General features: G+C 39.8%; 2 protein-coding genes across 2 annotated transcripts in view; both read left to right on the top strand.

The window, feature by feature from the left end:
* The window catches only part of LOC118429425 (peroxiredoxin-5, mitochondrial-like), a gene marked incomplete in the record, with an annotated part of 3523 nt that extends 1086 nt beyond the window's left edge, over positions 1-2437 (top strand). Inside the window, 4 exon segments of the mRNA XM_035839915.1 lie at positions 846-977; positions 1325-1363; positions 1564-1619; positions 2146-2437. Coding sequence (XP_035695808.1) covers positions 846-977; positions 1325-1363; positions 1564-1619; positions 2146-2245 — 327 coding nt within the window.
* Positions 2438-4400: 1963 nt separating this feature from the next.
* Positions 4401-11578, top strand: LOC118429406 (translational activator of cytochrome c oxidase 1-like). Its single transcript, XM_035839891.1, has 6 exons — positions 4401-4805; positions 6190-6274; positions 7814-7920; positions 9114-9253; positions 10112-10271; positions 10806-11578. Exons 1-6 carry the CDS (start codon positions 4590-4592, stop codon positions 11007-11009), a joined length of 912 nt encoding a protein of 303 aa, XP_035695784.1. The 5' UTR covers positions 4401-4589; the 3' UTR covers positions 11010-11578.
* The last annotated feature ends 311 nt before the right edge of the window (positions 11579-11889 follow it).

The following is an 11889-nucleotide window of genomic DNA, read 5'->3' as shown; positions in this document are numbered from 1 at the left end:
GATTTCATAAAAAATATGGAGCGAGATGCGAAATAAAATAAAAATGTAAAATGGTTGGGGTAAAGGTAATGGCTAATCCAAAACATAAAGAAAAAAAGTTTCAGCTGAAAAAAGTACAAAAACAGTATATTGTACAGTAACAGGTCCTGTACCCACACTTTAAGGAGTTTATAATATAAAGGCCAATTTGCTACACCAGAAAGTTGGTGAATGGTTTCATTAATGGTGAAAATTTGCTGAGTGGTAATTTTTATTTTTATTTTATTTTCTCAAAAATAGGAGCGAGCCAATCCGTGAACCAAGGAATTAAATTGGTGTGGCCTAAGATATGATACAGTCAAACCTGTCTTAGTGACCACCTCTACATAAAGACCTCCTGGCCATAGAATTGAATAGACAGTAAAAACCTGCCATACTACAGTCGCATGCAAAATTATTCACCCTCCCTCACATTTTTGCTATTTTGGTAAAACTAAGAAACATTACAACTGCAAACTAGCACCAAATCATATGACTGGCGAACAACTAGTGTATAACAATTTGAAACGAGCAAAAGTCAAGGTTTTATTTCAAAGCTCTTACAAGATATGTGTAATAGACATTGTCTCACCAAAGTCAGTTATATGGTTCCCGTTATATATTCACATCATGCACAATTTTTACTATCCCCCATGAAATACTGTTTTTGGAAGGTCTCGGTATCTCTGCATTTGCAGTAGCAATTTATGTATGTACAATACAGCAATTGCCATGCACACTCATGATACAGTCTGGAACTCTCCTAAGACGGTATAGGTAAGGTGGTGAAGCCTGTCCTCTCTGAGTGCCGATGTGTGTTTTTTCAGACACATCTTCCAGGGTTTGTGAGCCGAGCCGGAGATCTGCAAGCTAAAGGTGTGCAGGTGATCGCCTGTGTGTCTGTCAACGACCCCTTTGTGATGGAGGCTTGGGGCAGAGACCAGAAGGCAGAGGGGAAGGTGGAATTTCTCTCATTCACTTTCATAAGATTTATTCCACGAAAAACATAGTAACTATCATTACAGCTACTGTAACAATCATAATAACCTCAACGACTGTCTAGAGATTAATAGAAGCAAATACACTTTCAGTAACTGCTAATCTTTATTCATTGTGCCATTAATGATCAGCGATATTGGGGTCTCAATCACAAGCTAGTTTCTACCTTCATGCAATGAATACACTCAGAGCACTCATTCATTTCATTTGCTATCATGTCACCAAAATGTGCAAGTACAAAATGTAATGCTTGATTTCCATGAAAATAAATCATTATCAAAATACTTTTGCCATATGCCCCCTCTAGGTCCGTATGCTTGCTGACACAGGAGCAGAATTCACCAAGGTAAAATCAGAAGTCATCTCCCACTTTCTGCGGAAAAGAATTTTAACCCATCAAATTATGTAGACTTTACCTAGTCCCATCCTCATATCTGAGGGTCGGGGACTATGGTAGCATCCAGTATCAGCCTCCTCCACTTCCTTCTGTCTCTGGCTCTTACATGATTATTTGATACACATGTATTTGTGTGCTTTTCTTCACAGGCCATTGGCTTAGACCTGGATGCCACTGCAATTCTTGGAAACATCAGATCCAAGAGGTACATGTAGTATGATATTGGTACCGATATTGACTTGGGCCATGTTAATTTCATTATATGGATGCCATCCTTTAGGAACCCCAAAATTGATGCACGCAGACTTAAAGACAATACAAGTACAATTGTAGTATACTTTACATTAAAAACACTGTGAAAAGCTCCTTTTCCCTCCTACACTGTACCTTGAAATAAGACCACTGCTAAAGTAAATGAATTTGCAGTTACAGAAGTGCCAAAGTAAATGAAAATCCCAGTCAATTAAGGGAATGGCCTTACCTTATGTAACTTTTCTGTGATCTACACAAAATATAAAACATTTCAAGACAAAGGTGAACAGACATCTGTCATCATAATCCAATAGTGGCTAATGTGATTTTCTTTAAAAGTTTCACCCAAGCAATCATCCTATACCAAAATGCTGGGAACATTTGATTGGCTGTCAATGAGCGTAAATGTTTTCTGTTGAACTGTGAAAGTAAGTAAAGAAAAAACTTTGACTCTCTTATCATGGTTCATCCCACTCCAGGTACTCCATGTTGGTTGAAGATGGTGAAGTAAAGCAGCTGAACGTGGAACCGGATGGAACTGGTCTCTCCTGCAGTCTGGCTGAGGAGCTGAAGCTGTAGTTTATGCTATAGCCTTACTCAGTCTGTCACATAATCTACAGTAACATTGTTTCATTGTTATCTATTCTGTGGATTAGAAAATTAAGTTTGTCTTATGGCCTAATGCTTCTATGGTCTGAAAACTGTGATTGCTTGAAAAAGAATTATGTGATGTTTGCTGGCATTGAAAATAAAGAGGTTTGATGTAAGATTTTTAAATGTCTTGTTTGCATTACTCTTGTCATGTTCAAGTAAGCATGACTTACTGCTATCACAGTATCAGTATCATAATAATGATGATGATGATGAATTTATTGAGAAGAAATACTCTCAAAATCTAACACTGGCAGCCCAGACGCTGAATTGATGTTATACTTTACAATTATTAGATTTAGAATCAGCATTACAAGTGAATGAAATAGGACTAACAATCAAAAAGAGTTTTTACCTCCTTGGTTTGAAAGAGACATCCATACTAGTAACGTTAATGATTACATATAATCATAGCATGACAACAATTGACAACATTATGAACAATTTGCCTAAGCTACCTGCATGTCTAAAATGATGGCAATCCGTTGTTTTTTCTTCAGTTATCCTCTTTGGAATGTCGACAAAAATGCCCCTGCAGTTCCAAAATTGAATGTTAGGGGGTTGAAACTTGCCCCGCTGTGTCATGCCACGCTAAACGCTATCTACCACCCAAATGTCAAAACCTTATCATGACCAGGACAAGAGATACATTGAAAAAACTGATATGACAGAATATTCTCATTAATAATGCAAATGTATCCTATTTTCCATAATCAGTATTTCATCTTGTACAACATTGTCTTAGGTAACGTTACCTGCATACCAAAAATCATGAAAATCCGTTGTTCCCTTCTCAAGCAATCCTTTTTGACAAAATGCCCCTGCTATCCCAAAACTAGCCGCTAGGGGGCCCAAACGTATGTCACTTCTTTCTGAGCACAAATTATGAGCTATTTAACACCCAAAACTCGTGACCATAGCTTTTTCAGAACATGAGTTAGCAAAACCGGAAGTTGCGCTGCAGTGCCAAGGGAAGCTGCTAGGGGGCCTAAAATCTAATAATTTCAAGCTTTACACCCCGTTCATACTAGGATTCGCGTATCCGGATATATCCTGATTCGTGGTGAATCCGGATTCGCGAACCCTGGTATGAACGGTCCGAATCCGGATCTTTATGGGATATATCCGGATACGCCGAATCCACATCTGGAGGTGGATTTATCCGGATTCGCTGCGGGGTGAACCCTGGTATGAACGCAATAGGATTCACGTATCCGGATTCGCTGTCGGATCTGACGTCAAACGTAACTCTTAAGTAGCGTTTGCCTGATGTAGCATGGTAAGGATGAGGCAACGGGCTGCGTCGCAGGTGGCAGGGTACGAACACCTGTTCTAAACAACATTCTAGAACGGTCAGTTGAAGAATAAAGATCATTTTAAAGTTTCGAGTAGGTCGTGAAGACGTGTACTTGTAGCCGTGCAAACACTCCGTCATTTTGGTTGCATTCCCTTCTTCCAAGTGCACGACGCAGCCCGTTGCCTCACCCTTACCATCATACACCAATGCAAACGATACTTGAGAGTTACGTTTGACGTCACCAAACAGTATCAGATGATGTAATTAGGATATATCCGGATCTGATTTTGGACACGAATAATCATATCCGGATTCGTCTAACCCTGGTATGAACGCAAATGGATATATCAGGATTCACGCCGTACCCGGATATATCCGGATATGCGAATCCTAGTATGAACGGGGCCTTAGTCACACCCCACCAACACACCAAGAGTGAAACCAATCCACCCAGCTGAGTTACTAGAGTATGTTTACGCGCGGAAAATAAATCAAACATAACGTTACCTATCAAGTTCTGGGAATCCTTGCCAAACGGACGCCCACTAACGTTAACATTAGGCTAGCCCCTGAGGCGTCGCCAAAAAGCGTCACAAATATTATTTTACACTTGGATTCCTCTAATATTCGATCTCCTAACGAGAATTTCGGCCGTACAACAGTGATATATTGGAGCTTTCTCCAAGGAGGTTGTTGTTGTTGTTGTCCTCGTTTAACGTCTATTATTTCGCTAGACGTGGCCTCTTGGTGCTGAGGACCAGTGAGGTTACTGCATGACATTGTTTTTTGGTCAAAGGCCAAAGGTTAATCAAAGATGGCGGACGAGCACTCGCACATCTGACTAAAACCGACTGAATTTACCTGAACCGCAGAGACTGTAACACAGTTCGAAGCGCAGAGGCCCATGTGCCACAAGGATAACTTAGCTTCTAGGCAAGAGACAGTACTAGGGTAATTTTGGTTCACGCAGTTGCGATGGCTCTCGCAACGAAAACGATTCCTGTTTTTAGCGGTAGGCAAATGTGCTATGTAGCGGCCATGTGGAGGTCAGTACTTCAACAAGCGCAGGCCTGCACGGGACTGCCGGCCAAATTCCGCGATGTTTCACCTAACGTTAACGTTACCTCATACGGTTCTAGAAACATCCACTGCAGTCCTGGCCAGTTTGCTGGACACAACAAGTGGTCAAAGGTATTCTATATTCATAAAATAATAGCGTTGGATTTTTTAAGTTGGTCAAGTACAAATTTGGTAATGTTGTTCTTCTCAATAAGAATTTTTGTCCATTTGTCAGGATCAGAATTTTCCCTAAGTTACCTCATCTGCGTTGTAATGCACTGTATGACTCTACTACATGTACTTACGTTCGTTACCTGAACCGCAGAGGCTGTATTACCCCCGCGGCGGCTGTGACCTCAAAGGCGGATAGCCCACTGTTGCTCCAACTCATCTTGGTTGGTAGTGATCATAGTAATGTTACAAAGCTTAAAAAACTTTCTTCCAACGCAAGATCAAATTTACAACAACCACTGATGCTCTCTTCAGAATCAGTACTGATGTAACAGTGGGGTTTAAGCGCTGCCAAATGCCACAGTTCTCTGTCATCGGAAGTCTCTCGAAACATCCACAATGATTGAATAACCAGGTCATACCATTTCACTTCCAGGTCAGAATATTGGACACTGAACGGGATTTTTGTTAGCCTGGGTGCCATCCAATTTCTACCAGGGCTCCTTTCACTCGCTACCTTAGAAAAAATACTTTGAAAGTATCTTTTACTAGTTTTAGGGTAGTAAGAGACTACCATGGTGATTCTGCAATCTTAAGACCACCGCGAAAAGTTTCTTTTCCTTTTTCTTTTCCGAAATTAAATCCCAGCAAACTTGAATGCATTTAGAGAACACATGAAAGTGGACAAGAATAGACCTTTTTCACACTTCCCATAATACATTGCGATAGGGTTCCGGATATGGATGTTGACTGGGATGTTACCACCGTTGCCCAGGCTGGAAACCAGGTTGAAACCAGCTAAAACCTGCAATACGAGGGCGGCAAAGCATATAAACTAATGATTTGTCCGGAAAATATAGTACAACTATCATTAGGGCTGAGAATTTTTCAATTTGAGTGGTCAGAAGTATAAACTAGCAAGCCCGTCACCACTGTGGCTGTTAGTTGGTTTCGCCCGATGACCTCATGGGTCACGACTTGCGTTTCGTCTGCAGCCTTTGTTCTTTGTTGTCAGAAAGTGATTTAACCATGTCCCGTGCACTGTAACTATATTTGCTAGACGCGTCATTAGTTAATGTGCTTTGCCGCCGCCGTACTGAAGGTTTTAGCTGTTTTCACCCTGGTTTCGCACCCTGGGCAACAGTGGTAACATCCCAGTCAACATCCATATCCGGAACCCTGTCGCATTGTATTATGGGAAGTGTGAAAAAGGTCTATGCAAGTTCCCTTCTACTAGTTCTAGGCACCCCTGAGTATGTCTGATCACTTACTCAATTGGTTAGCTAGCAAATTTTTTGTTTCTAGACATTTGCCTTTTATAATATCATGCTGTTTTTTATTTCAGGTTCGCCACATCAAAGGTCCCAAAGATCAGGCCAAGTCCATGTTGTTTGCCAAGTATGCCTTGCAAATACGAGTGGCAGTGAAAGGTCAGAGGTCATATACAATGATAGTCTCATTTGTGTATGATGTTCACACAGGGCTCAAAATAGTTTTTTTCTGCATACCTACACTGGTGCAGGTAACATTGAAAATTACCTGACCAGACAAATTTTACCTGCACCACTCTCATATAAAGAGTTATGTATCATACTAAAATTGTTATGGAACCATAGGTATTTTTTTCTTTCATACTTTGTAGGTGGTAACAGTTGATGCAGCTAATAACAATCTCCTACATTGCAGGTCATTTATGTATAAAACCCAGTGCATGGACCAGTGCAGGTTAGGTGCAGGTAGACACCAGAAATACCTTCACGGCACCAATTTTACCTGCAAATGCAGGTGGTATTTTGAGCCCTGTCATAGGATATTTAAGGCTTGATTAACTTCCTAAAATCATGTACATGTATTATTGCATATACAAATATCCAACAGAGATATGAAAAGGCAAACAAAAAACAAGTTTCAAGCATGTTCTCTTCTTTATTGTTGTAGTTTGTAATCATGATGAGGTGAAATATTCGATCACTATGGCAGGGCTCGAAATACTGGGTGCATGTGCACCCAGGTGCACCCAAGATTGGAGCTGTGCACCCAATTATTTTCTGTGGGTGCACAGGGTGCACCCAAATATTTTCTTACGTTTATGTATGTTAAGTTATCAAAGTATACTAGTATACAATTTTTTGAAGCTGGGTGCACCAGTGCACCTAATCCCCAAAATGAATTTCGAGCCCTGCTATGGTGTTCCTGAGTTTGAGACAACCTGTATTTTTACTTCCATGTTGTAACTTTTCCTAGTTGCTATCCTTCCAAATATGGAGATGAGTCCTGTGATATATGCATATTTATAATACCAAATATTGAAAAATGTTGGTAAGTTGAAAGGAGGTTTACATAGCTTGGATACTTTCCAGTGTTGTTGGAAAGTTTCCGCCAGTTAGTAGAAGGACCGCTAAAGAGACGTCTCACGGGCGACACAAGTGCAACTAACTTGAGGAGACTTTGTTCCAACATGGCTGAACTGTAGGAGTCAGTGGTCAGCTAAACTATAGGACTGAACCTACTTAAAGGCAACCTAAGCAATATCACATTGTTAAAAGTGGAAATATTCTGAATAAGGCAGTCTGTATAATATTGACATCTAGTGCACTATTTTAGCACATTTACATCATTATTTCATAAATTGAGCCGTTAAAAACAGCGTGGGAATGAGTTGCACAAGGATTCCAGATCAAGTCCTTATTTTTTTGGGGTACAATAATAAGGAATTTCCTCGTGCAACTTGTCTCTGCGCTGTTTTTAACCGCTCAAAGTATCAAATTATGATGTAAATGTGAGAATACAGTGCAGTAGATGTCAATATCATGCAGATTGCCTTATTCAGAATATTTCCACTTTGACGCTGTAATATTGCTTAGGTTGCCTTTAACATAGGGGTCAATGATTATGAACATTGTAACATATGGAGACAACAGTATTTTGTTATGTGTTGTCAAGTTTTAAGTTATTGTTTTTGTTTACAGAGGACGGCCCCAATCCTGACCTGAATAGTAAATTGGACAGCATCATTAGCATAGCTAAGGACAAAGGGATGACGAAGGCCAGCATAGAACATGCCGTGAAGACTGCAGTAGGTGGAAACTTCTGTCATATTGATGCATTCTTTGGTATAAAGGCTTCCTCATGCAAATGTCTATTGAGCCACAGCGATTATACTTTCTCAGATTTTGACAGTGAATTAGTGGAGCGGGGTGGGTGAAATAAAAAGTTGATGGAAAAAAAGAATATTCATCCCATGTTAGGCAAATGGTGTGGCAGGAGTAAAGAAAACAACATAGCAAGCTGGTTAACATTTCCGACTATGGAAATACCAAGGGCAAAGTAGAGTAGAGTTCATAGTCATTTCTACCAAGTCTTGCAGTCAATCGTACAGAGGTGGATAGCCTTGTAGAATTTTAAAACGCTAATGGGAGTCAAATACTTCACAAAACAGATTTCTTTGTAGCAAAATGGACCACTGTTTTGAGTATCGTCCATTCTCACAAGTTTTCACATACTGAATCAGGTTCAGGTCCGGATCTGGACCTGATCCTCTGGGCTTGAACTGGACCTGAATTTTCTGTACCAGTACTGGTCACTACTGTATATGGTGCTACCCTGAACACTCCATTTTCTGCTTCGCAAAATTGAATCCAATCTAACTTAAGTGCATTTACAGTATACATAACAGGATGAAAGAGAATTCTTCTTACACAACCATTAGGTACTTACATTGCTTACGTTTTGATGTCTCTCAGACACCTTCGTCAGAGCTTCTAACTGGAGTTCTGCTTCTCTCCGCTAGTTAACCCCAGTGATGAACCGGGACGAGGGGGGATACAAGCTAAGCCACATTTGGGATTGTTTCTCACCGCTAAAGCGCCACCTACATCGGCTACATATAGCGGTGAGAAGCAGAACTCCAGTTAGAAGCTCTGACGAAGGTGTCTGAGAGACATGGAAACGTAAGCAATGTAAGTACCCACTGGTTGTGTAAGAAGAACTCTCCTTCATCCTATATTCTACCAACCTGATGAAACTATTTTCAGAAGTATACATAACAATTGTCAATAAAAAATTATATCTAAATACAACATGTACTTACATTTGACACTGCAGCTGTAGGCATCGACTAAGCGCAATGTGATTTAGTCAGAAATGCCCTTAGGAAGGTGGCAGATGGTCACCGACACATAAACTCACTCACTTTGGTGGATATAAGGCAAAGGTTGTGTAAAAAGAGTCTCAGTTTTCATCCTTCACATTGTTTCCCTTTTGTCTCAGCATGGAAACAAGGATAAGCCCCTGGTTAGTTCCCAGGCAGACATACAGGGTCCGGGCGGTGCTTGTATCCTGGTGGACGTGGTGACAGATGCCAGCAAGCAGACCAGAGATCAGCTGAGAAAACTTTGCAAAACACACGGGTGGGTCCTGATCAGACTTTCTGCAATACTGCTGATATTTTAGACATCTTATTTGTTCAAATTTGAGACATGGATTTATCACCTTCTTATTGTAACAACACTAATAGTTGACATGAAATGACAATTATAATACACATTAAAAAATTAGTTGCACAACATGGTACAAAGGCATGCGTTGAAATGTATTCTAATGTATCATGAAAGGGGGGCGCTAGTTGCCAGAGAGTGGTCAAGTTTTGATGAATGAAGTTTTGACACATTCATCTAGAGAACATACTTGGATAAGAAATGCATTCATACTGTTCATGAACAAATCACAGTCACCTTACAAGTGGCAAACACTGTGAGACATTTTCCTGAATCTAACTGACTTAAACTGTGCTAAAGGCTATATAGACAGTGTGCCTAACTTGAAATGCTTTTGTAATTTTGCTGTCTTCAAAAGTTAGTGATGAATTAGAGTAAACAAACATAAATAAATTTATTTTATGATTGACAATCATAATCATGATTTGACAATAAGATTGTGATATTGTGTGTACTATTGTCTCACGTGAGGAGGGCTGAATCTAGCGCAATCTACATTGTAGCTAACGTTTTCACAGGAAATGGGCTTAATGCACTGAATGCAGCAGTCGGACTAATCAGCTGTCTTTTGTTATATAGTCACTGACAAAAGATATTGCATGTCTGACAGTTTCCAAAATCATCCAGTTGCTTGCATAGCTGCTATTTGGCATATATAGATCATATACAAGCAAAGATTCTGCTTATAAGATAACAAGACCTGGATGAGTTGTGGAGCAAAGATGGAATGGTATGTGATGAGCCCTGATGACTGGTCTGTGTTCTCCACAGGGGAGTGTATGGAAGTAAGGTTCGCCATGCCTTTGAAAGAAAAGGGGTCATCATGGTCAGCAGTGATCTGGACATGGACCGGGCAGAGGAGGTGGCCATAGAGGCTGGAGCTGAGGATGTGGAGCAGGTGGTCGATGAAGATGACATGGAGGTCATACAGGTACAAGTGTTTAGGTCATGTTGATTTGCTGATATGGATGACATTGGTGCAAATATACACCATATCTTATGTGTACATGAAATAGAATATCACAAAACTTTTATGGATGTCAAAAAATGACATCATCAATTTCAAGGTTTTCAAGAAAATGTGAAAGAGCAAAAATTAAGAATCTATTGTTCTGTATTCCATACTCTTGTGTGTTTGGTCATTTATTTGTTCAACCTTCCACTTAAGACTTTATAATTAAGGAAATTTTTTTTGGCCAAAGTTTTTATTTTATTTCCATGCCTGCATCAGTTTTGAGGTTCCCAGAGGATTTCATTCATATAATCAAATCAATTATCATTAAAAAAAATGTTTAACTGTAACAGTTGCTAAACTCATTTTTCCTGCCTTCTTCTCCACCATAACTGTGGTGCATTTTCAACGGACACCATCCTCTGGCTAATCATTGTCCACATTTCAATTGTGTTTGGCTGGTGGTGTGCTGTGGTAACTGTACTTCACTCATCACGCCTGCTTTGGTTTCAGTTCATCTGTGACCCAGCAGACCTCCAAAATGTGCAGGAAAAGTTGGCAGAACTGCAGTGTGAGACCAAAAGTTCTTCAGTAGAGTACATCCCAACCCAGACCCTTCCCCTAACAGGAGACTTGTTGGAACAGGCCTCTACTCTGGTCAGAGAGCTGTCAAACAGAGACGATGTGCTGAAAGTCTATCACAACATAGAAGCATAGTGTCTAGTAGGTTTCATATATGCTTGTTTATTTCAAACAATTGCTTCTAGGAGGGTGCGGACAAGATGTAAGAATCTTAATTTAAGATATTCCTTTCTTTCAAATGTTGCTTGTTTTTATAGAAATTATACCAGAAGGTATAATTGAAATCACCAAATATAGCAGGTTCTGTAGCTTTTAAAGAATAAATCAAATGATTTTAGTTTTTGGACCTTTTAATCCCGAATCATGATTAATCAATATATGATTATATAACTAAATGTATACTGTAAGCAACGTATGTATATGAACATCCTGGTGTCCCATTGTTCCATCCTAAAGGGAGGTGCTGCAAGCTTCTATATACATGTATTGCCTAGAGACTTCAAAAAACTAGACATGTCATTTTAGCATGAAACGCTAAAATTTCACTACTAGTAAAGCAGTACACACTCAGCAGGAAAGGTCCAAAATCCTAAATTGTTTTTTTTTTCAAGCAATCTTATAGACCATATGACATCAAGCTATATTTTCTTCTTGTGGTCAGCAATATATAGTATTAATCAATAAACATGTTTGCATCAAATGTATACCTTTCTCTTGCATGTGTGTAATTATTAGAAAGCCTTGTGGAAATCGATAAACACAAGTATTATATAATAGCTTCCTTGTCAAAGTTCCTATTAGTAAGTTCTACAATACGCCAAAGTGCAAGGAGGTGAGCTGAGGTCGAACATCGTTGACGAAAGCCATTCTGGTTTGGCCGAAGTAGTCTGTCCACGACAGGGCAGATCCTGTTTAGCAAACAACGGTTGTAGATTACTTGCTATTTGGGACATAGCGATACCTCTATAGTTGTCAGTTTTCTGCAGGTCTCCTTTCTTTGGAATGGGAATGATTC

The sequence above is a fragment of the Branchiostoma floridae genome, chromosome 1, assembly GCF_000003815.2.
Source record: "Branchiostoma floridae strain S238N-H82 chromosome 1, Bfl_VNyyK, whole genome shotgun sequence".
NCBI lineage: Eukaryota > Metazoa > Chordata > Leptocardii > Amphioxiformes > Branchiostomatidae > Branchiostoma > Branchiostoma floridae.
Note: the sequence above shows the minus strand (reverse complement) of the source record. Positions and strands in the feature narration are given on the sequence as shown.